This window comes from Miniopterus schreibersii (assembly GCF_964146895.1).
Source record: "Miniopterus schreibersii genome assembly, chromosome: 2".
NCBI classification, from domain to species: domain Eukaryota; kingdom Metazoa; phylum Chordata; class Mammalia; order Chiroptera; family Miniopteridae; genus Miniopterus; species Miniopterus schreibersii.
Genome location: NC_138102.1, coordinates 180,690,502 through 180,717,115, shown reverse-complemented (window position 1 = coordinate 180,717,115; position 26,614 = coordinate 180,690,502). Strand labels below are relative to the sequence as shown.

Sequence of the window (26,614 nt, the reverse complement as noted above, 5' to 3'; positions counted from 1 at the left end):
GAGAGAGGAAGGGGTGGGAAGAGAAAGAAACATCAATCGGCTGCCTCCTGTATGCACCCCAATCGGGATCAAACCCAAGCCTGGGTATGTGCCCTGACCAGTAATTGAACTTGCCACCTTTCGGTGTACGGGATGACATTCCTACCAACTGAGCCACACTGGCCAGAGCTTTTTTTAATTAAAAAAATTTTTTAATTGTCATTTTTAGAGATTTTGTCTTTTGTGCACTTCCATTTTCCCCCTTGCTTCACAGTGCCATGCAGGCTTACTTGGAAGGCAAGGATCCAGCCTCTGCATAAAATACCAAAACATGCCTGATACACAGTGGGCGCTGTTTTAGATTCCTAGGGCTGCTGAAACAATTTACATGAACTTGGTGGCTTAAAACAGGAACTTATTCTCACAGTCCTGTGGGCCAAAGCCTTTTAGTTTTGGTGGTTGCAGGCTGCATAACTCTAATCTCTGCCTCTGTCTTCATGCGGCCTTCTCCTTGTGTTTCTCTAGTGTCTCTTATAATGACACTCGTCACTAGACTGAGGGGCCACCTGGCTAATCCAGGATGATCTTGAGATCCTTAACCTACACCTGTGAAGACCTTTTTCCAAATGTTACTTTGACAGGATCCAGGGGTTAGAATATGGACATATCTTTTCAGGGACAGCACTCAACCCACTGCAGCACTCGATAGTAATTATCACATGAATGGGGAAAAACAGAAAAGCTTACAGGTTCTAGTTGTGGAGTAAATAACTGAGCACGCATTACAGGCCAGGCACCTGTAATTATATGCGGCACCTGAATGGCAGCTCATTTATTCCTCGCAACTAGCCAGTAAGGCAGATTCCACTATTCACGTTTTACATACAAGGGAGAGGACTCACGGCAGGGCTTCCACCCAAAAGCCATATGGGTGCCCACCTCAGGGTGACAGGTACAGCACTAACCCACAGGGTAAGAGGAAGCCATTTTGCCCAGCTCCAGCCACGGCCTGCCATCGAGCTCCCAGGACAAGCACCTGGAGCAGGCCCAGCTCTGGCTGGCAGCAGGCACTAAGAACACTCAGGTAAACTGCACACCAGTGGGCACTAAGGCACATGCACAACCTGGGGAGACATCTTTCATTTTCGGACAAGGCTACCAGCCCAGAGAGGTCACAGAGCAAATCAGTGATACAATTCAGACTTGAATCCAGGTGTCAACCCTTCAAGTCGATGGCTTTCCATGCTCTCAAGCTCCCTCATTACCAGAAAACTCGAGAGAGACCAACCCACACCAGGTAAGCACAAAGCCTAGCTCAGGAATTCACAGCAACCCTGTCACTGGGAGGCAGGGACAGCCTCACCAGCCCAGTCCTTCCAAGTTACAGGAAATACCTTTTCTCTTTAGGGCTAATATACACACCACATAGATTTTTATGGGTTATCTGTTGCCATTTCACCTCTTGTGCAAGCCTTAACATAGAACTTTCTTAAGTAAAAACAAAATTTGAGTAACAAAAGACCTATCTTCACTACCTACTACTTTGACCAAGCTATTTAATTACTCCAAGCCTCACTTTCCTCAACAAAATAAGGATACCAAGTCTGTCTCCAGAGTGAAATAATGCTTAACCTGTGCAGACCTGAGGGCCTGTTCCTGAATACAAAGTTTCTCCAGCTCCAGGAACCTTTCATCTTTGCTGGGCAGGTCAGGTGACATGCCTGGGACAACCAGCTTCAGTCAAGTTTTCAACTGTCTTAGATCTGAAACATCTGTGCCTTGTTAGAAAAGCTTAGAAATTGGCTCTAATAATCGTGTGGGCTGCTAGGTTTTGAGGTGCAGAAGATGCCATCTAGACAAGTCCCAAGATGGCAGATTCCAGACGGGTGCTTAAGCGAGGGATGGCAGTGAGACTGAAAACAGACAAACTTCAGCTATGACTGTCTGTGACGGTGACGGCAGGTAAGTAGTAGTATCAAGCTCACTGAGGGTGCAAGAGGCTGCACACAACATAAATCAGGGTTTCCAGTGTGAGGAATCATGAGACCTGGCTAGAAGACAGTAGAGAAATGTAGTCATTTGGAGCTAACTCTTGGCTTTAGTACAATTACGTGACCTTGATCAAGTCACCTCCATGAGTCTGTTTCCTCAACAAAATGGGGTTACTATTGCTAAACCGGATTTGTAAGGTGTAAGCAATGTACGTGGATTCCTCTTAGCACAGTTCCCGGCAGTAGGAGGTGTTCAGTGGCACTTCCACTAACATGCATGCAAATTATGGCAGGTCATTTAATGCTTACAGGAATCCTGTGAGGTACAGATAAGATACTGAAAGTCAAAACGTCCCGTAAACTGTACGGTGCTTTAAGAATACAGGGATTAAAGAATTCAATTTAAACACCAACAACTGATGTATCAGGAGAAAGCACTGTGACACATGGGAAGTTACCTACTGTTGCCCTCATCCACAGATGCTCCCCATCAATAATGAGATGACAAATCTGGCTTCAAAGATCCTTTACTGAGACCTATTGAAAACATTTCAGTCCTTGATTCAAATAAACTTCAACTTGTTTGACAGGTGATGGCTGAGCTAGGTAAAGGCTTCACAGTGGCAAAAACACTCCCCACTGATGACAATATCAAAATAGGTTCCTGACTAATGCGAGTGTGAATGTACTCAGGGTCTCTGTCCCATCTTCTTCAGGGTTCGATTGAGCTAGAAGAGAAAGAAAAGGAAAGTTAAACCTTTTCCTATGGAGTGTGTGATCATCAGGTCAGACTTCTAGGCCATCCTCTAAGTCAGGGGGGGAGTGTGTGAGCACTTGATGTGAGCATGGGTTACTCTGTTAAATACCCTACATTGCTCTGCCCATTTTATACACAGGAAAGGGATTGAGAGTGGCTAGACTTGCCAGGGCTGTATTACTACCCTGCAGAAGGAGCCTGGCGGCATTTACCACAGCAGAGCAGTGACCTCTGCTGGAGGACTCAAAGCACCAGGATGCAGTGGCTCCAACTATGGCACAAAAAGAGACTCAAATACCCTTGTAGTGTTTGGCCTGACCTACAAGACCTCTCCTAGGGCAAGACACGGAATGTACCAAGTCTGTCAAAACAGAGCTGCACCCTGTCCTCTGCCTGCAGGAACTGGCCAGACCTGTCTAAGTTGTAGAATAACTGCCAGATGGGGAGGGATGGGTGAGAGCAGGCAGTGAATCCACCCATATTAGGAAATACTAGGGAGAGAGAGAAGGATTGCTGGCCACCCGCAGAGGAAGATCTTGGAAAGAGATGCTCCAGAGAAGGCTGACACAGCAACTTCTACAGGCCCAACCCCACTTCCCAAACCCCAAGCAGCCAGCCAGTCTAGCTCAGAAACTTAAGAGTCAGTTTTGGGCTTTCTTGGAAATAAAAATGAATAAAAAGATTTAAAACTCCCACCCAGTTCCTAACCTCTGTTCCCAGTCCACATACCCCCTTCTCTCAGACCTCTCACCTCCTCAAATTTATGAATCTGTCGGATGAAAAAATCCCCATAGCGCCTGGCGACTTTGGTGTCTGCGATGTGGATCATGTCCTGTGGGAAAGGCAGTCAGATAAAAGCAGTGAGGTGGAGCCACTTATAGACTTGCAGATAATCATGATGCTAATTGCTAGGTAAACCCGGAAAGTGCTTTTCCAGTTAATAGCAGCTCTTTCTTGTTAGATGACTGGTTTTTATTTTCTTGTTACCTCATTATTTTTATTTTCTAGTCTTTTTCAATAAACATGAATCTTTGCAATAAAACATTTAAAACAGCATTTTATTCTCATACACAGATTGTAAATTAGCCCAGATTTTACATTTTGTTCTTTAGCTCAAAATATTTTGTTGAACATCACTTTACTTGTAAAATGCCTCATAATCCAGGTTAAGACCCAAGAACTTTCTGAATCTTTGACAGGGTTTTTTTTTCAAGTCAAGGATTAAAACACACACACACACACCTGCCAGGGGGGAAAAAGCAACATTTTGCCAAAGACAAACCTGAACCAGGACGAGAAACAATAATAAAAACAAAAAACGCAATTAAAACCTTTTCCATGTAGGGACTTTGACTCATATTATAGTTATTAATTTAACCTAAATATAATTTCATAGCAAAATTTTATTAATTATAACCAAGTTGCTAATTCTTGGGAGAAGTGTTTTATTAAAAACCATCCAGATATCTAGGACTAGTTCATCTGGGTCACTAAGATATTATAGAGGTATGTAGCAGGTTACTGATATCACCAAAGAATGTGTATATGTAAGCCACTGGGAATAAACTAAAAAGAACTTTAGGTAGTTGAAGTGACAACACAGGGGACAATTTTGATTTTTAAAAGTATGATTTAAAGCACATTGAAAAACTCTGACTACTGATGTGTTTCTTCTGGTGAGTCTGTTCATGTCAAGGACAGATAAATTCTGACAAACACCAAGTCTTCCAAAAGCCATAAACTCTAAACAAGAAGATTAGGGTTAACAAGATGAGCTTTCAAAAACAAACTACCCAAACTGACCTGACAACCAGGTGTGTACCCAAGAGAATATGTTCACACAATAACATGGAAGCAAATATTCATAGTAGCATTATCCACAACAGCCAAAAAGTGAAAACTCAATTAATTATTCATTAAATGAAAAAAAAAAAAGTGATGTAGTCATACATGGATTATTCAGCCATAGAAAGGAATACAGTACTGATACATGCTACAACCTGGATGAAACTTGAAAATATGCTTGATGAAGGAAGTCAAACCCAAAAGGTCATGATTTACAATTCCATTTATATCAAATATCAGGAGTAGACAAATCCACAGAGACAGAAAGCAGATTACTCATCTGCCACAGATTAAGGGAAATCAGGAATTGGGAATGACTGCAGAGTGTTTCTTTTAGGGGTGATGGAAATATTGTGGAATTAGATAGTGGAGATGGTTACACAACCTGTGAATATACTAACAGTAAAAATACTGTCAAAAAAGTAATGATGTTTACATCGACACACTTTCTGGAAACAACCAAAAATGCAGGATAAAAATTTTTAAATTGCCCTATAGCATCAAAGAGTTGAAAAGAAAATAAAGAACTATTGCTAAAAGTAAACCAAAAAGAGAGCTGCCATCCCACTCTTGACACCAAGGAACGCTTGCCAAGTGCAGGGAGGGGAAGAAAAGAAAAGAGGAAGTCCTATCCCTGAGGCATTAGAAATGCAAGGTGATTCTCCTGACAGTCAGTGTGCAGCCTGCTCTTGTCGCCTGGCTGGTCCAGGGAGCTACAGGCTGTAAGCTCAGTCTGTGTTGGTCCCAGACCAATAACATCCCCAGGCACTGAAGAGGAAAAAGCAAATATCCTCTAGAGAAATGAATATCATCCTAGCCTTCAAAGAATGCCAACAAATAGTTTTCAAGGACAATGAACCCTCCGTAACCAAGCACCAAGCACGTAAAGACACACTGCACCATGAATAAATGAAAAATATTAGAGAAAGCAAGAGATAGAGGTGAAGAGATTAATTAGGAATAGAATGATCGATCAAAAGAAAATTAGCCAGAATAAAGGAAACGAAAAGATGAAAGAAGAGTTTAAGAGACATGGAGAACAGAGCAAGGTCTATATACATTAAATAAAAACTCCAAAAAGAGGAAAACAGCAGAAACAGCATCAAAGGAATACTGGCTAAGAATATTTTAGAAGAGATGAAAGACACCAGTCCGCTGATTTTAACGGAGAGTTATAAGTCCTTATCAGGGTTCCTAATATGTCTGAATAGAACATTTTCTTTACAAAAGAAAAAAAAAAACAGACAAAAAGGAAAAATAGGGGGAAAAAGAACATTTTCTTTACTTGTGAGTGTATGTATATGGGGGAAACAAAGGCAGGAGGTGATATTTCACAGAAAAAACAATTCTAGGTGTTTAGCATATTTTAAGTCTTAAAAAAAAACTCAATAAAACAAAAGAACTTACTTTTAAAAAAAAAAACCTCACTAGGACATTAAAATGTCCAACTTGAACTTAAAATACCAACAGTGAAAACCAATACTGTTCCTCAACCCTCCTTTCCTCCAGAGAGGAAACCACCACTATATTGATTGTTCACAAGCATATATATGGCTTAAAAAAAAAATTAAATGGAACATCCATTGATAGCTACCCCATAAAGCCATATGTGTACTTTTTGTAAGAGCAAAACCCACCCAAATATCCATTAGCAGCAAGAATGAAAAAATGGCAGTCAATAATTGCAATAGGCATTGGACTATCACAGAGCAGTGAGCATGAATGAATTTCTGCTACACACAACACTGGATGTGATTCTCTCAAACATAATGTTGAGCAAAAAAGGCTAGACACAAAAAGAGCACATACTGTACAGTTCCATGGTAAGTAGTTCAAAACCAGGCAGCACTAATCTAGGATGGTACAAGCTAGGACAATGGCTTCCCACTTGCTAAGTACTTCCAACAGCCAGTCTACAACAACCCCCCCCCTTTCTTCTTTAACTTCACCTCAGCCACACTGCAGCTGTCCCTCAAACACACTGGGCTCACTCCTGCCCCAGGGCCTTTGCTCTAATTGCTCCCTCTGGAATGCTCTTCAACAAAATACTTGCTTGGCTCATTTCCTCACCTGCTTCAACTCTTACCTTCAATTTCACTTTCTCAACAAAGCCTATACTGAGCCCCTTATTTAATACTGTAACTCATGCTTTTTTTTCTTTTTTAAGAATTTACTTTTTTTATTGATTTGGGGGAGGGGTAAGGGGGAGAGAGGGAGGGAAGGACAGAGAAACATTATTTGTTGTTCCACTTACTTACACATTCATTGGTTGATTCTTATATGTGCCCTGACAGGGGACTGAACCCACAACCTTGGTGGGACGACTCTCTAACTGAACTACGCAAACAGGGCTGCAACCTATGCTTTCCACCACCACTACCCTGACTCCACAGCACTTGGCAACTCCTAACCTGCTACATGGTTTGCTTAATTACAACATTTACTATTTTTTAAAACTAGAATGCCAGCAAAAGGGCAGAAATCTTTGTTGATTTTGTTCACCAATATATCCCAAATGCCCAGAACAGTGACTATAAGACAGTGGGAGCTTAACAAATGTTTATTGCTATGGATGAACAGAGAGTGCCCCAGAGAACCTAGCCCAGGGGGCGGCCATACCTTATCAATGTAGAAGTCAACCTCAGAGGCTGACTGAAATTCGCCGTCTAGAGCGGAGATGCCGCTGGTCCACACCAGGTTCTTCATTTTGTGCTTAAAAACAAGAAGCTGGATACGGAACTCCTGTTCTGTGAGGTCCAGGAAGCCGGCCAGCTTGGCCACAGGCATAGTGGTGTAGAGCTTGAGGAAGCTGCGAATGGTTGAGAGCTGGGCCTGCTGCTGTACTTCATCAGAAAACACCTTCAGCTGCTGCAAGAAGGGTTCCTTGTGGTAGTTGGGGTGCACATTATCATAGTTGGGGACTACAGGAGACAGGAATTTGGGGCAGGAATAGCTGAAAAGTTCCTCGTAGACCTGTGGGTCACCCTTCTGCATGCGTAGCATCTTATCCCCATATTTCTCCCGCAGCTGGAGATGAATGCTCTCGTCGATACGCATGGGGTACATGGTGAGAGCGATGGCCAGCAGTGCATGCATCTGCTCATTCTGCTTGTTAATCTGGGGGTTGGGGGTGAGATTGGAGTAGGGTCAAATGAAATGGACTTTCTGAGGTCCCCACTGCCAACATGGCCCCACAATTCTCCCAAGAACACTGCACAGAAGTCTGACTTCTCCCCTTGTCTTGCACCAGTCATTTAACTTTCCCAATGTCTCTCCCAAGACACCCTCTAACTCTATTCAAGTTCAGCCTAATTCTGGGTCCTCCTTAGTTGTCTCCTGGATTCTTTACTGGTAACTCTTAGTCGCTCCAGTCTGCCACACTCACCACTGGCAGGTCAGGCCTCCCACACTAGTTATAATCAAGTCACCCAGAAACTTTTGATGGCACCTCAATGCCTGCAGAATAAAGACTAAATACTTCAGCTGGGAAATGAAGGTTACCACAGAACCTAATACCCAACTGGACTAATCTCCTGCTCTTCAGCCAAAATGGTTTATTTACTGCTGCATCACCATACACTTCCAAGTCCCCACAGCTTTGCTCTGCCTAAAAGCTCCTCAAATTCTATGCATGTCTTGGACCCATCCTCCCCCATGGAAAACTGCCTAAGCACAATATCCACATCTAACTCATTTTTAAACACCCACAGCCCAGAGAACACTCAGCAAATTGTTGCTGAATAAGTGTAGGCACTGATGGGAAATAAATTGGTATTAAAAGATACAGTCCTTATCATCAAGGTGTTAAGGATCTGAATTAATAGATACAACAAAAAACTCCTAGAGTAGGCTGGCCGTAAAGAAATCATTGTGTTGAAAAAGTATACTAAAAGAGCAAAAACTTGGATGATGTTTACCAAAAACGGTTGAAGCCAAAGGGTCAGGTGGTTAGAGACCCCCTTACCATCTCATACTTGTATGTGGTCCGTTGGAACATGCTCTTGGTTCTCTGGATGTAAAGGAGGATGTTGGCAAAGACTCGGATGGCATCCTGGTAGCGACGCATCATCAGATATGCAAAACCAACATAATAGTATGTGGTGACCTGGCACTCGGGCACACGGGAATACATGCTCTGTGGAAGGAGATGGAAGAAGCATCCATGAGGCCCAAGGCCAATTCACCCCAGAAAGGATCTGAAAGTTGGTGGGGCCTAGTGTTAGCTGGAGTCAGAGGCTCTGAGCACAGATTGTACCATTCACCACTTAAGTTATATGACCTGTGGCCTCCATTTTCTTAGTTGTAACAAAGGGACTAGACCAGGTAACCCTAAAGTCTTTCTGCTCTAAACTCTCTAAAGGAAAAAATAGATAAGAAAACAGGCACATAAGTCAAACAAAAAGGTACCGATTTTTATGTGGCTAGGCAAAACAACCACAGTTAATTACACCACTATTTATACCACCTTAAAACTAAATCTTACCTTAATTAAGACTAGTAAAAATTGCCCTAGCCGGTTTTACTCAGTGGTTAGGGCTTTGGCCCGAGGACTGACGGGTCCTGGGTTCGATTCTGACCAAGGGCACATACCTTGGTTGCAGGCTCCATCCCCGCACATGCAGGAGGCAACCAATCAATGTGTCTCTCTCACATTGATGCACACACCCCCCCCCCCGAAAAAGCAATGGGAAAAATATCCTTGGGTGAGGATTAGAAAGAGAAAAAAAAAAAGACTAGTGAAACCTCAATAGTAAAAATCTGCCATTATCATTCCGTTTTGGAAACAGAATCAAAAGACTACTGAATATTTTAAGTAAGCACCAAAGAGAAACCACCTTGCCCAGGTTCAGATTTTCATTGCAGTTGTTTCCTGGTTCTCAATTTTCAACTGGCCTGGGGAAGGAGTCCTTTTTCACCTCCCTATTTGTCCTAATAGATGCAGACAGACTTTCTGGCTCTGGGAAGATGGGCAGAGGAAACAGGTAATTACCTTCTTATTCAGCTCGATATTCTCCAACACCTTGATGGCCTGGTAGTAATCCCCCAAAAGGGAGTGCAGACGCAGAAGCCCCACCAGGCTGAAGTAGCCAAGCATCTTGTAGAGTGAGTGCCGTCCATACTCCCCAGCCACACTCTCGGGGTCCCCTGTGAGAAAGACATTAACACTGCAGCAGGGAGAGGTGAAGGAAGGCAAGCTTGAGCCTTGAATGTCACTCTGTAAACTCTTCACTCACTGCCAGCCTCTCCAGCTTCTTACCACAGGGAACTCGGCCTTCGGAGGACTACCAAGAAATAGCATGCCTGGCCTTATGCTAATCTCAAATTTACCTACAGTTGGGTGGAGGGTAGCAATTCTTTTATTTCTTGGTCCCAACACACCTGAGAATGAGAGGGTCCCTCTCATCAATAAGTTACTCATCAAGGTCCCTCTTTTCAGGAAGCTCCAGAGGTCAAAGCTACTTTCTTAATAACACTAAGATGTTATTTGCCTTTCCCAATGAGTTGAAATTTGCATCAATGATGCAAAAATAATGCCAGGTAAAATTACTGACAACTTGGCATAAATCAGGCAGGGTCTCCAAGCTATACAAATAGTCACTGGATTCTTTACCAACACACACTTACGGTAAAAGAAACTAGCCACTTTTCCACAAAACACAGTTTTTACTTGAAAAAATAATGGGCACACAAATTATGGTTATTTAGATTTGGGCATTTAGCAGCCACTTTCTCAAAATGAATGAAGCCAGCCTGTCGCACTTCACTGTAAGCAACTGACAGTGTTTGCTGCCAAAGAAAAAACTAAGCTTTTAAGCAAAAATTAGATTTTTACAAAACTTGTATGTGCCACTATGAGCTCAACAGCTTCCAAATAATGACTAATCTGATGAGGTTGACAGCAAAAATAACAAAATGATTTTAAAGAATTGGATAACAAAAAAAAATTATGTAACAAAGTGTGTCAACATTTAAAAAGTCTTTACAACTCAGTGAACCAGTATTTTACAAAATCATGCATGTGTAAAAGACTCATTCAAGCTGCAGGAGAAACCAATAGATTTTAGTACCAAAGTGAAAGTTCAATGATAGGGCTTCAGATTCCTCACTGCAACTAACCTATAAAACACTACCATTTGTCAAGTTTCATTGTGGTACCAAAGAACATCCACACCACCTGAAAAGGCTGTTAAAAACTTCTCCCTTTCCCAACTAAGTATTGTGAGGCCAGACTCCCCTCATATACTTCAACCAAAACAGAGTATTGCAACAAATTGAAAACAGGAATGGAAATGAGAATCCACTCTCTTCTAAAAGCCAGACACTAAAGAGATTTGCAAAAATGCCACTCTTCTCAGTTAAAAAAAAGTGGTTTTGACACCAAAAAGTTAGAAAAGTGCTTAATCTTTTAAGGCCCTGGAGAAACAGGAGTGTTTACAAATGCACATCTCAGAAGTGCTGGTTCAGTCTGTCAGCCCCCAGCTCCGGCACTCGGCAACTGTTTGCGTCCAAACACCAAAGAGGAACAGCCCATTGCCTAGGTGGTGGTGACTCCTCCACACTTCCTGCGGCCTCTATTCACGTGGAACAGATGGTAAGCAGCACTCACCTCCGCTTGTGTACACCTCCAACTGCCGGTTGATGTTGGACTTGTCTACCAAGGAGTGAAGGACATTGAGGACACTGTGAACATTCCAGATTTTGGGATTGGAACGAAGGAACTCAATCTCCTCCTCCGACTTCTTGGCAGTCTTACAGCGGTACTGGCTAAATGACTGAAACTGTTGCAAAAGAAGGGAAAGATGCAGCAGTGGCATAAAATCCAAGGTGAGCGCAAAGTGCACAATGCTGAAGACAAGGCAATGCCCAGGACTCCGGACAGGGGAAAGGTGAGGGTGAGACTACTACTACTCATGCTAAACCTCTCTGTGCACGACTTGCTTTTTCAGAGCCATTTTTTAGTAAGCTGTGAATTTTGTTCATTACTGAGCATTAGTTTTTCCACAGTTAAGTAAAAATCTCTAAGATTAGAGGTAGTTTGTGGAAAAAAACATTCATTTTGGAGTTAAACACAACCTAAAGCCATTTAATGCCTCTGAGCTTCACAATTCAGTTAATCTGGCAACCAGAATCTAGTGGTCTGTAACCACTTCTACTTATGTGGCTCTGCATATGAATGATGATGTGGTCATGAGGTAGGTATCTATGTGTCTTCCCTATCAGAGTTAACCATCAATTCACCTGGAACAGGAATCCAATCTGAGTCCTCTCTGTACCAACCACAGAGCCAAATGTAAGGGACACATAGGGGACATGCCACATATATTTGAGGCAGTGGTTCTATCGGACCAGCATGGGGCTGGCTCCAGCAGTCACCCAGAGAATAGCATAAGAGACCACCTGCTCAATCATAATTTTTAAAAAGCACCCTGGGTTGATGATTCTGATATACACTTAGGTTTGCAAACCAGTGATCTAGAAAGGCTATAAGTCCTAGATGACCTAAGATTGTTCTTTTCTTTTTCAATCATCACCCAAGGATATTTTTTCCATTGCTTTTCAGAGAAAGTGGAAGAGAAAGAGAGATCGATCGATGTGGGAGAGACACATCGGTGCGTTGCCTCCCACATGCGCCCTGACCCGTCGAGACTGCAACCAAGGTATGTGCCCTTGACCGAAATCAAACCTGAGGCCCTTCCGTCCTCGGGCCGACGCTCTCTAACCACTGAGCAAAACCAGCCAGGGCCACCTAAGATTATTCTTCAACTCTAAAGTATTACCTTCCTCTAAGAGTGTAAAAGATTGTCGCCCAGCCGGGCGTGGCTCAGTGGTTGAGCATCGACCTAGGATCCAGGCGACTGGGGTTTGATTTCCGGTCAGGGCACATGACCGGGTTGTGGGCTCGATCCCCAGTCGGGGGCCTGCAGGAGGCGGCCAATCAATGACTCTCATCATTGATGTTTCTATCTCTCTCCCTCTCCTTTCCTCTCTCTGAAATCAATAAAGATATATTTAAAAAAAAAAAAAAGATTGTCAAACTTACAATAAATAGTATCCAGAATATATAAGAAATTCTCATAAATAAAAACAAGGTAATCTAATAGAAAAATAGGCAAAGGATACTGATGATCACTTCAAAGAAAAACAGGATTGGTCTATTAACATGGAAAATACTTAAATCTCTTTAGTTATCAGAGAAATGTAAATTAAAATGAGATTACTATTTCTTTTCCATCAACTTGACAAAAATTAGGCAGATCAATATCATCCAGTATAGAAAGCATGCTCCCAAAAGCTGCTTTGGTAGTATAATTTGATACAGCCTTTTGGGAGGGCAATATTACCATTTACTAAAAAACAGAGTGATTGAAATGTTCTATATCTTGATTGTGGTTGTGTATACTCGTCACGTTTCAATTATATACTTAAAATTTGTACAGCTATTGTATGTAAATTATGCCTCTATAAAGTTGATTTTTAAAAATTTAAAAAACACCCTGGCTGGTGTGGCTCAGTTGGTAGGAGCACTGTCTTGTGCACCAAAAGGCAACCAACCAATGTTTCTCTCTCATATCGATGTTTCTCATGTTTCTCTCTCTCTCTAAAAATCAATGAAAATGTCCTTGGGTGAGGATTTTTTTTAAAATTTAAAAAGCAAATATTTCAACCAACAATTTTACTTCTAGTGATCCCTAGAGATATACCTAACGTATGGCACACACAAGGATACTCACTGACTCACTGTTTATAAGAGCGAAAACCAAAAACCCAGATGTTCCCCATTGGGACTGATATGTTCATGTCTGTACACTCACGAATAACAAGGCAAATCTCTATACAGGCATGTAAAGTGTTCCAAGTCAGCAAAATATACAATATAGGATATCATTTTTTAAAATGACGTATTTTCACATATACACATTTACATAAATGTCTGAGAAACATTACGGTGGGGCCTACCTTGCCAGACAATAATTGATGCCCTTGCAAAAACAAGGAAGACACTTTCATTTTATGTGCAGTTTGGAGGAAAAAAAATAAAAAGATTTTTTTAAATGCAGTATTAACATATTTGTATACTACTTGTAGCAATAAAAATAAAAGAGGGTGGCAGGGAAGAGCCACCCATCCTGTGTGGCATCTACCTGGCTGGCATCTACCTACCAGGCCTTCACTGGCCAGTCTTTGTTAGAAATGAGAGCACCTTAAGCCCCTTAGGAAGAGAACACCAGCTAAATCGAGGGAATTATGATTGTCTTAAGGGGGATGAAGAACTTTAGCACAGATGATCCTGCTTGACTTGCTGCAAGTCAACAGGGCTGCCAACCTTCTAAAAGCATGCCAAATTTAAAAAATACATACGTATATATACACGTGTTTTATATATATATGTGCCAAATTAAAGGCTGACACAAGCCAAGGAGCTAGAGAGGACAAATAAGGCTGGTGTGGTTTGTGGCCTAAAATGCACAAAGGCACCAAAGCCTCACCTTGAGCAGGAAGCCTCTTTCTCGAAGAGCCCTAGAAAGATTTCCTCAGCTCACCAATCACCACTTAGCAGCACTTTGTACTCACAAAGTCTCTTTGGTCCATGGAACTCAAATGACATCTTTATCAAGAAACTGATTCCCCCGATATACCCAGTGTGAGCTATACTATCCCAATAAAACACATGAAAAACAGATATTTTTCCAAATTCAATTATTTTGTTTTTAAATTTATGTTATATGTTAATGAATAGAACTGGGCTAAAAGAAGGTAAAAAATAATGATGATACTGACCACAACCAGACAACATATACTGAGTAATTATTCTGTGACAGGCACCACACTCAGCACTTATACACACATACCCCCACCCACCAGTAATCTTCCCAACAATCCCTGTTTTAGAGAAACCAAGGCATAGTGTGGCTAGTAATTTGCCCAAGGTCCAGGGCTACTGAACAGCGAAGTTGAACTTTTATCCCTGGGCCTCACTGCTACAGTACTTTACATCAGACACAGTTCTCAGGGGAACCTCAACAATAGCACTCAGAGGTGGGTAAGACTTCCGCTTTGATGATAATATTCTATTTTATTCTGATCTAGCATACACTTAAGTAACCACTACCATAATCAGAATACAGAACATTTCTGTTTTGTAGGAAAGGAAAGTGAGGCTTGGAAAGCTTAAATACCATGTCACTGTTACAAAGATACCAGGTGGCACCCTGGAATAGAACCCATTTTTACCTAGCCACAAAGCCTGTAAGATCTGCGTTCTTCCTGCCACACCACCTCTCAAGGTCAGGTTAGAACTTGGTAAAAGCTCAACTCTCTTGACTTTCAAGTTCCTACCTGGAGCTCTTAGGCCTCAGTGACTCTTCAGAAAACCATGACATGCCCTGGCCGGGTGGCTCAGTTGACTGCAGCATTGTTCCATACACCAAAAGGTTCCAAGTTCAATCCCTGGTCGGGGCAAGTACGGGAGGCAACTGATCAATGTTTCTCTCTCTCTCTCTCTAAAATCAATAAAAACAAATCCTCCGGTGAAGATTAAAAAAAAAAAAGAGAAAACCACACAGAGGAGTCCACCACCACTATGATGGGCCTATTTTTATACTATGTACCTTTTAAACACAAGCAATGGTAATAGCTACTTCTTGCTTGGACAAGTTATTTCAAACTAGGCCAAGGACTGACCAGATACCTGGTAGATGAACTCATCAATGATATCCCAGAGCCACTGGTTGGGTAGTTCAAGGGGAGCAGGACCATCAGCATCTGCAGAAGATCACAGAAAAGTCAGACTAGAAGCAAGGACTATCCCACTCGGTAAGGCTGCAGAACACATTTTGCAAATTCTCTCTTAAAAAGATTAAACTGTGCCCTGACCATGTGGCTTAGTTGGTTGGGCGTCATTCCATATACCAAAAGGTTTTGGCCTTCATCCCCAGTAGGAGGAGTGCAGGAGGCAGCCGATCAATGTTTCCCTCTCACACAGATATTTCACCCCCTTCCTTCCTCTGTCCAAAAATCAATAAAAATATTTTTTTTAAAAAAGGACTGTAAATCACACGGCATAACTTCCTTCCCACCTACACATTAAATCCTGTTAAAAAGAGCTGAAGGCCAATACTAGGCCTCATCATACCCACCTCTGCTTGGCCAAACCCCATACTCACTAAGGATGTAGTTGAAGAGATTGCAGTAGTTATAATAGGATTCAAACCTCTGCTCCAAGGAAGGTCCCCCCTGTAAAAGAAAGCAGAGACATCAGGACATAGATAATCAATTTAAGTATGTTACTTACTCATGGCCTATTATGACAGCTGAAAACAAGTACAGGAGAACTGATGTCTGCTCTCTCCTTCTTAGTATGCAAAGAGCACGCAAGCAAGAGGGAAGACTGTAAGTGCTACAGCAGTTCAAAGGGGCACTGAGTATCAGACTATAACAGTCAGGTTTCATGGCAACCGCCTTAACCAAATGTCAGGGAACAGGCATACACATCTGGCAAAGCAGAGGAGGAAAGGTGTTTCTGCAAACACATACTAACAAAGGCAGAGGTAAAACTGTGGGGATTGAAGGTAAGAACAGACTGGGCTACACTGGACTACACTGGACTACACTGAGTCAGGAACGAAGAGGTCTTTAAGATCCAAACAAGAATCTAGGCCAGAAGGTCAGCAAATCCACCATCACCTGTTTTCATAAATAAAAAGTTTTATTGGAACACAGCCATGACCACTGATTGTCTATGGCTGCTAGAAAGGAAGAGTTGAATAAATTCGACAGAGCCCATTGTGGCCCTTAAAGTCTAAAATATACTATCTGGTGCTTTACACAGAGGGCTGTTGACCCTCAATCTAGACTTTCTGTTGCAGGCATCTGAGAACCAATGAAGGTTTCTGAGCCGAGGAAAAGCACAATGAATGATGTATTTATAACAGAGTAGAATGAACACGGTCTTGCAGTCTTGGCCCTACCATTTATTAACTGCTGCGTTCTAACAAGGTGTTTCATCTTTGTAAAATGAGATTATGTAGTGCCCAATATAGTAAATGCTCTTTCCATGAAAAACTTCCGTTTGAAACTGGTCATGTACGTGAAAGTGTCCCATTTGGTACTTAGCAAAGAGGTTATGCGGTCAATAAACTTCTGCTGAATCTTCATCTACAGACCAGAGGGAAGGTTAGAGATGGTAAAACCAGCTATACTATGTGATCTGATGCCATGGTCTTCCCAAAACAGCCATATTATACAGGCTGGCTAGATTCTCAGCCAAGCCCAAAGAGGACCTGACCCACGACATCAATGGTAGAAAGGACTCCACTTTTTCTCAGATAAGGTACTCAGAAATCTCATTGGGATGCCACAAACACGAGGCACCCAGTATTACTTTGGAAACAGGAACTCCTCCAGCTACCACCGCTGATGGCAGCTCCCGTCAGGTCAAGTGGTCCTCGGTGGATGAGAAGTTGAGTAGCTGGGACATCCTTGGGTGGAAACTTTCTAAGGAGAGATTGTGGTACCAGTTTCCTTCATTTACATACCCATACATGTACTCCAACTTAACGTGTCACCCTCAAGGATTGGGCACCGGATTAGATCAGTGAACAAGACAAAGTCCATGCCCTGGTGGAGCTTACCCTTTAGTGTTGGAAGCAAACAAAAACCAAATAAACAAATTAAACAGCGTCAGCTAGTGAGTGATATGTGCTCTGAAGTGCCAGAGTATGGCTACCCTGGGGAAAGTTGCAGGAAATGAGACTAGCAAGTGAGTCAGGGGTGAGTACAAGCAGGTCCCTGACTAAGACTTGGAATTTTAAGTATGATAGGAAGTCATGGTAGGACTGAGGAATGGAGTGTCTGATGACACTATGACTCAAAAGGATCCTGCTGGTTACTAGGCTGAAAATAAACTTAAGTGGGCAAGAGTGGAAACTGACACCAGCTGAGCGGCTACTCAGTAGTTCAGGTATGAGATGATAATTAATGCCTTGAACTAGGATCCTAGCAGTGGTGACAGGGGTTGGTTTCAAGAAGTATGCTGAAGGTACAGCTGAACAGGATTTGCTGCAAGGTTAATGTCAAATGAGAGAAAAGTCAAGAACAATACCAAGATGTTCAGTCCAAGTAACTGCGTGCCTGGTGGTATCATTTACTGAGATAATGAACATGAGATAAACAAGTTTAGAGAGAAAATAAAAAGTCAATTTGGGGCATGTTAAATTTGGGATAACTATCAGATAGCCAAGTGGAGGTGTTGAGCAGCTGAATAAACAAGTCTGGATCTAAAGAGACTGGGGCTTAAGATATTTTTAAGTTACTGGTGTATGCAAATAGTGCAGATGGTATTTTAAGAGGCTTCAGGCACTCTAAAATTTAGAAATTAGGAAGAAAGAATTAAACAAGTGCCCAAAGTTGAAGAAGTGTGGTAAAAAGAAAACTGGTGTCACAGTAAGATAGGGCTGGAGCCCAGCCGGGCGTAGCTCAGCGGTTAAGCATCGACCTAGGATCCAGGAGATCTTGGTTCGATTCCCGGTCAGGGCCCATGCCCAGGTTTTGGGCTCAATCCCCAGTAGGGAGCATGCAGGAGGCAGCCGACCAAGGACGACTTTCTCATCATTGACGTTTCTATCTCTCTCTCCCTCTCCCTTCCTCTCTCTAAAATCAATAAAGACGTATTAAAAGCAAACAAACAAAAAACTTTGTAAAAAAAAAAAAAAGATAGGGCTGGATTCAAGTTTTATCACTTAACTGTGGGAATCTGAGAAAAAGCAACCTCTTTAAAAGCCTACTTTGCAGGATCACTGTGAGGACTAGAGATGTATGGATGTGTGCCAGGGCCCAGCATTGTGCCTGGCAAACAGTGACAGTTTTATCTATCTTTCAGAGAGAAGGAGGCTCAGTGGCAATGCACTGAGGGGAAAGGGCATCCCAAGCAGAGGCAGCACAAGGTGCTTGGAACACACTATTAGGACGGTGGCCTATAACCCAGTGCACAGTGATGAGTGCCCAGCCAAGGAGAACCGGGGATGGAAAAGTTAAAAATGATGTATAGGCCATGCAGTGTCATAGTTGGTCTGAAACAGATGCCTGGCTTTCTAGGCTCAATCATCCTACTGCCCCTTCTTAAAAAAACATGCCAACCACTCTTGGACACTGAACCATATATAAACTAGTGGCTGTGTTCCGGGGACAAAATGGCAGAGAGTTTAAAAAACTGCCAGCAACGTTTAGATACTCACACTGACTTTGGCATATATGTGCCTGTAGTATAATTCTTTGTACAAAATCAGGAAGACAGCATCTGAAAGAGATGACAGAGGGGTACTTTAGTAAGCCACAAAACAACTAGGGAATTTTGGCAGTTTTAGTCCCTTGGGGGCAGTAAAGGGACAAACGTGATTTCAAAGACTAAACAGTTAAACTCTAACACACCTAAAAATACATACAACAAGAAAATTTGTTTCTCGAGGGAAAGAGACTAGCCTTCAGGTGGTGCCCACACAATAGACTATACAGGTGTCATATTATAAAGCCATACACCTGAAATTTATGTTACTAACCAATGTTACCCCAATAAATTTAATTAAAAAAAAATTCATTTCTCATTTTACTCTTTCAACCTCATCTTAATCTAATTCAGGCCCATTTCCGTTCATCATTTACAGACTTTTACCATACAGTTGCTTTAATGAACAAGCATATAAATAAATGGTAACAACTCCATGAAAAGCAGTATGATGCTACCTACCAAAATGCAAATACATGATTGGGTATCACTGACTTAGTTGAAGCTTAGCTGGCATCTGGAAACCTACATTTCAGGAGAGCTCCCATCACCCTGATAAGGGTGCTCTCTCTGCTGTGCCTAAACTGTGCCAACAATATGATTTATTCTGAACACCTACTTTTCCTTCTGGGAGTCTGGAATTTTGGTACATGCTAGGCAGAGTGTTTGCCTATATGGCCAGCCCCGATAAAATCCCTGGTCACCAAGTCTGTAATAAGTTTCTCTGGTTAGACAACTTTTTACACGTCATTACAATTCTTCGCTTGGGGAATTAAGTGCTCCTGTGTGACTACATGGGAGTGGACTGTTGGAAGCTTGCGCCTGGTTTCCTTTGGACTTCAGCATATGCACCTCCTCCCTTCACTGATTTTGGCTCTGTATCCTTTTGCTGTAAATCCTGATAGCTGTGGGGACAACTACAGACCGTGAGTCCTCCCAGCAAATCATCAACTATACTGAGTCTTCCTAGAAGTGGTCTTAGGAATGCTGAAGATGCAGAATACTCTCCAAAAATATCATAAATTTTTTTAAAAATGGAAAGGGACATTTAGTCTATGTAAAAAAGGAACAAAGAGCTACAGTTAAGCTTTGAACAACAGGTTTGAACTGTGCAAGTCCACTTATACATGGAACTTTTTCAGTAAATACCTGTACTGTTTTTTACTGCAGTTGGAAGTCCACAAATTCAAAGGATTGACTATATGCATTGACTTATGCCATTTGATATATAGGGGACTTGAGCATCCATGGACTTTAGTATTTGCAAGGGGTCCTAGAACCAACCCCCTGCAGATACTGAGGGACAACTTAAGTTTCTGGGGAATCAAGTTATATGCAGATTTGACTGGGGGGGGTCAACACCCCTAAACCCGACATTGTTCAAAGGTTAACTATATTCCTATTTGCATGTATACGTATAGGGTATCATGGGAAGGATAAACAAAAAAATGATACACTAGATGGCACCAGAGAGAGAAACCGAAGACTTGAGGACACAAGTAGGAGGGGGATTTTTATACCAAATCTCCTTTTGTACTCTAGAGTACTGTGAATCCTTACCACCTATTTAAAAATACAATGAGACTCCCAATGTTCGTAATATACATATTACATTCTTTATAGGCAAACAGGCTATATAATATAGGCTCTATATTAAATAGAAGATAAGGTCTGAACAACACAGAAATAACATTTCTTTCAGAGTGAGTGCTAAACTGGCGTAATGATGATGACACTAATAGTAAGTGTTCCAAAAAAAAAGGTTAGGTATAAAAAAAATGCAAGATGTGTACACTGAAAACTACAAAACATTGCTAAAAAGAAATTAAAGTGTCCACAGACTAGAGGCCTTAGTATTAAAATGGAAATACTCTAAAGAGAGAAAAAATAAAAATAAAAAATAGAAATAAAATTTAAAAAGCAATACTCTCTCAAATTGGTCTTCAAACTCAATGCAATCCCAGCAAAATCCCAGCTGGCTCTTTTGAAGACATTGATAAGTTGATCCTAAAATTCATACAGAAATACAAGAACCAAAACAATCTTAAAAAAGAATGCCTTTTGATTTCAAAACTAACTACAAAGCTACAGTAATCAAGACAGTGTAGTACAAGTACAAGCCTAAGGCTAGGTATATAATGTACATCAATGGAATCAAATTCAAAGTCCAGAAATAAACCTTTACATTTACACAATAACCAATTTCGACAATTGTGCCAAGACAATTCAGTGGTGAAAGATTGGTCTTTTCTAAACTGATGCTGAAACAGCAGGATAGCCACAAGCAAAAGAATGAAGCTGAAACCGCCTACTTCACACTGCATATAAAAGACACTATCAGAAAGTGAAATGTGGGAGGCTGGAGAGTCCATCCCAAAGTCACTGTAGTGACGCCCAAAATTACAAAGGGAAATGGAAACAAGTCAAGACAAAAGATCTCAATTTCAGCTTTTCATCACTTTGTGAGAGATCTCTGCCCTCTTCATTTATTCAGCCTTCATTCAACAAGTTGTTTACTAAGGGTCTACTATGTACCAAGCTCTGAGGAAATAAAATGGTGAGCAAAATAGACACAGATCATCCTGAGCTTCTAATGAGCCCCCGTCACAGGATCCCATCCAGCACACAGGACAAAGAGCTCACACCTACCGTTGCCAACCTGTGGAGCAATGGCTTCAGCCTCAGGCCAAGGTGTATTCTTGAAGAATCTTTCTGTCAGCTTTGTCCAGCTGAAAACCAAGCAGAATAATTCTAGAACTCGAAAACAAAAAGGACCTAAGAGGTAGCCCTCACATTTTATAGATAAGGACCTTGGCTGGCACCTTAGGAAGTATATTTTGCGGGAGGGCAAAGAAAGAGGAAACAGCAAAGAAGACAGCAGGAAGAAAACTAGATAGTAAGTGAGCAGAGAAGTGTCGGGAAAGTAGGTAGTAAATCAGAAAGAAGTACAACAGAAATAGAGCCAGGGCCACAGCCTTCCAAGTCTACAACTTTCCTCAACTCAACTCTGTACCTCAATCTTTCTTTCTTTTTTTTTGCCCTCAATCTTTCTTAATTAACTTGCTGACTGGTTATTTTCAGCCAGAACTTGCCCGAGCGGTCAGCTACTTTTCCATCGTGACCAGTCAGCAAGGTGTTTAAAATTACTTAAATTAACGTAAGTGCAGACATGAGTTATCTCGTGACCAGTCAGCAGGTGTTTTAGTACAGTAAAACACTCCTTTTATGTCAGTTAGGCGCCCACCAAGCTCTTCAGGATCATCTCCTGCTTCTGTATCATGAACTCTAGCTGCTTGCAATTCCCTGATTTGAGAACTACTTTTCAGATTCTCCCACCCCTCTCCCTTAGCAGTACTATTTTCACTTCCTAGAGCACTATCCCTCCTCCCTCTCTCCAAATGTGGAAGCAAATCAGTTGAAGTCTGATGCCACAACTGACCTAGAGCATCCAACCCACACATTGCTGTCCAAGATGCTTCACAGCCCTACAAGAGGTTTCTGTTCATTTTCTTTCTCCTGATCACTTCAGCAGCTGCTTCAACTTTCCCTGACTCTTTTTCTCCACTCTCAGTTCAGCACAGAAACATGCTCAAGTAGCCCTTCAAAACACACAACAAAACAGAAAAGTGTCTCCATAACCCTATTAAGTCCTCTATACTTACAAATTCCCTTTCTCAATCCCCATTTCTCACCCCACTGTTATCTGGCTTCTGCTTCCACTGAAACTGACTTTGCTAAGATTACCAAGTACCTTCTAAGTTGTCAAATTCAACTGGCTCCTTTCTCATTTCAATCTTGCCGGAGCACTTAACATCTGTTAATCATGCCTGCTTCAAAATCTCTTCTCTCCTTGGTTCCTCTGACACTTCTGATTTACAACCTACTTTTCTGACACTTCTCTGCTCACTTACTATCTAGTTTTCTTTCTGCTGTCTCCTTTGCTGTTTTCTCTTTCTTTGCCCTCCCCTCAAAACATATTTCCCAAGATGCCAGCCATTATTCTCACTACACATTCTCCTAGGGGAATATCGACCAGTAGCTTGGCTAAACTACTGTCTATATCTGCCTGTACTGTCCAGTAGAGTAGCCATTGGCCACATGTGACTAAAGAACTGAATTTTTTAGTTCATTTTAATTATTTTTCTTAAAAAAACACAACACTTATCTCAATTATTGGAAAACTCATTTTTGGAATATATTTTATATTTGAAACAACCTGGGTATGTGAATTTGTTTTTCTAATTGTGAATATTATGAAATCTAAACAGAGATCAAGTATTTCCATTGCACACAAATTGAAATGTGCTATAAGTGTAAAATATGGGATATAAAAGACTTAGCACAAAGAAAAATATATCTTAATAGTTTAATACTGATTATATGTTGAAATATTTTAGCTATGTTAAATTACTAAGATTAATTTCATCTAATTTTTTTTAATTTTTTTAATGTAGCTGATAAAAAAGTTTCAAATTACACATGTGGTGAGCATTGTATTTCTATTGGACAGCACTGGTCTATACATTTCTACCAGAAAAACCCAGGGGATGAAGGAAAGACAGGTCAGGAGATGACCCCTATTCACTGACCCAATAGGCCTTTGGCTACTTGCTTTCTACCCATCCTTACAGAAACTGCTTAAATTCTATTCCCTTGGTGAAGCTTTCACTGACTATCCCAACCCTGACTGACCTGTCTCATCTCTAATGCCCATTACATAAGAGCAGTCCCCTCAAAACCAGAAACCACCAACCACTCCAACTCGGCTAACCCTGTTATGCACTAAGAAGATACATAGCACAGTTTAGAAATTTGGCTCTGGAGCCAGATGGTGCAGGTTCAAATCTCAGTACATCCACTTAACTCTGCAACTTACCTTTTCTGTGTTTTATTTCCTCATCTGTAAAATGAAGAAAGCAATAGTACCTACTTCATGGAGTTACTGTGAACGGTATATGAGTAAATACTGGAAAAGCACTCTGAACATTGCTTGATCTATATAATGATCATACATACTATAGCTATTATAATTATTGATAGTTATGTTATTTTTGGCCTAGTACAAATTCTAGGGTGCCTGGCCGGGCATGGCTCAGCGGTTGAGTCCAACAAAATAACATGTCCCTAGACCTAAGGAGTCACAGATAGTATTCTCTTTATAGAAAAATGACTAAACTGCACCCCCTTTTTGGGGATTGCAACACTAAGCCAGTCCCACCCAGAAAGAGATCATTTTGGCCAGCAGCCCATACCTGTTCTCATAGATGTCCTGGATCTCATACACTTTCTGGTCAATGACATCGCTGGAGACACGACTTGCCTGTAGCTCATACACCTTCTGGTCAATCAAATCTGAGACGGTTTTGTGGAAATACTGGATGAAGTTTTTGATCACTTCGGGGATCACCTGATAGGTCTGCTGCTCATACTGACGTTCATAAGCCAGGTCCTGTTTTGGATCTCCTAGAGGTCGGATACAATACTTACTTTACAAAGTGATTCCAAACACACATATATAACAAAAGAGCAAGACTATCCCCCAAACTAAACTATAACTTATAAAATAGGATACAATTCCCCTTTTAAAAACTGATATAATCCTCCCGAAGGCACTACCAATCCCACTGCTCGTTTCTTCAAAACATTTACCACTAAAGTTATTTATTATCTGTTTCTCCCACTAGAACCTAATGCTTACAAGGGAAAGAACCTTGTCTGTCTTGTACCCAGATGTACCCTCAGCACCTAGAAGAGTTCTATGTGTTGCAGGAGGGAAGACTGTGGAAAGGGAGAATAAGTAGTAAGAACTTAACATTATTTGAATGAATAAATTACTGCCACTTTCTACCTATACAACTTGGTTTAAAACTAAATTTCTCTGTGCTCAGTTTTCTCATCTGTAAAATAGAGACATTAATTTACATGCTTTACAGAACTGTTGTTAGGTCTAAATGAAATACTTCACACAAAGTACCCACAATAAGCATGGCACTTATTAAGTCAAACCAAGTCACTATGACACTTAGAAACCTCAAAAACCTTCCAAAAAGGTTTCATTTGGGCCTGGTTTGAATCACTTTAATTTTTAATAACAAGATTTTCTTTAGCTAATAGTTTAAACAACACCGCCCCCCCCCCGGAGGGGGGGGAATTACAGCCAGGATAGTAATTCTTCCCTTCTGAGATTTTTAGGTGGACCATGCAAAAGGCTTGGTTTATTAGGCTCTACACCACCCTCCTACTGAAAGCTAATAACTGACTCCAACCCTAGACCATCAAAAAGCAGTTTTAAACAGGTTCCCCGACAGCCGTGTTCTAAGACACTAATAAAGGGGCCAATCACTATAAGTACCCGGGTAACCAAACTCGTAGTCTCACCTGTGTGCATATCATAGTCACCTGGATACGCATACGGATCATATGCAGTCTGTTAACGAAAAAGACAGCACCAGTCAACCAATTCGTGAATCGAAAATGTTCATTCTAGGGCTTATGTGCCAAGCAGGGTACTAAGGATACAAAGTTGGATAAAACCCAGTCCCTGTCTTTGAGAAACTCGCGTGCTTGTGACAAAAGAGACTAAACAGACAATGACAACACAACGTTACGGTGTTGTGAGGTAGAGCGAAGCACAGAGACCGTGGGAATCAGCGGGGTTTGACAAGACTGAGCCCCGTGGCAGAAACACAGAACCCAAGGGGAGCACGAGGGGACCGGACACGGGAAATGGGCGGACAGCCACAGGGCCGATGAGGAGCCGGGAGGGGTGGGCCGCGCAGGCCGGGCGGCAGCCTGGAACTGGTGGCGATCCGCCGAGGCTCCCAGATACGGCCGAACACCGTTTCACCGCGGGGCCCACCACCCAGAAAACCCACCCCGCGTCGCGGAGCCCAGCACCCGCTTAGGGCCAGGTTACCTCAGACTCGTAATCATCCGCGGGGTAAGACATGCCTGCGAGGCTCGCGAGCACTGCCGGAGAGGGCTAAAAGAGGGCCCGCGCCTGCGCGTGCGCCTGCGTCGTGAGACCGGAAGTCCAGCCCTGCTCGGGCGCGCAGGGAAACCGGAAGCCTTGCTCGGACCACCGGCAACCGGAAACAGCCACGTTAGGAAGGGCGGAAGTGGCAAACACCTAAACTTTCTTTAAATGGAGGCCTTACAAGGAAGGTGACTCTGAAGTACTTGCGTAAATTCATAAATAAGGACATGAAATAGTTCGGCATAATAAACTGGGCAAAGAAACCCAAAGTAATGCCACACAAAAGATGGCTGACAGCCTCGTCGGCCGATTTCTCGCGTGAACGGAGATCCCGATACCAGAGGACTTGATGTTGGATTTAGGAGTGAACGGTTTGCCTGCGGCGACAATTCTCTTCAAACGTTCCGGCCTGAAAAGATTCAACTTCCTGGGTGTAAAAGCTGAGCCTTGGTCCCATGCAGTGGGAGGATGTGGAGAGAAGGCGTCTCCCAATGTTGGGCGGTAAGGCTGCAGCAGGCAGCGAAGAGGCCAGCCCCGGTGTGAGGGCCCCGAGCGAGTCCCGGGACTCGTGCTGCCGTGAACCTCGGCGGTTCCTTTTCCCTCTCTCCCTCTCTCTAAAAATCAATAAGAATATTTTTTTTAAAGAAGCTATCCAAGCGTATTCGTCTTAAAATAGAAAAAATACTACGGAGGTGTTTAATAAAATTAACTTAATAGTTTTCTAGATTGTGTGATGTTTACACTACTCGTCAGTTTTTTAAAGTTGCAGCTTGTGGGGGCCAGGA

At 42.1% G+C, this 26,614-nt stretch overlaps 1 protein-coding gene across 1 annotated transcript; it reads right to left on the bottom strand.

Moving 5' to 3' along the window:
• Positions 1 to 2,479: 2,479 nt before the first annotated feature.
• EIF3L (eukaryotic translation initiation factor 3 subunit L) lies at positions 2,480 to 25,869 on the bottom strand. Its single transcript, XM_081129553.1, has 13 exons — positions 25,770 to 25,869; positions 25,232 to 25,280; positions 24,106 to 24,316; positions 21,503 to 21,582; positions 18,807 to 18,868; positions 15,738 to 15,807; positions 15,263 to 15,336; positions 11,180 to 11,351; positions 9,563 to 9,717; positions 8,537 to 8,707; positions 7,192 to 7,689; positions 3,479 to 3,559; positions 2,480 to 2,698 (listed from the first exon to the last, which is right to left on the bottom strand). The coding sequence occupies exons 1-13, from the start codon at positions 25,800 to 25,802 to the stop codon at positions 2,660 to 2,662; spliced, it is 1,695 nt and encodes a 564-aa protein (XP_080985679.1). The 5' UTR covers positions 25,803 to 25,869; the 3' UTR covers positions 2,480 to 2,659.
• Between the last annotated feature and the right edge of the window lie 745 nt (positions 25,870 to 26,614).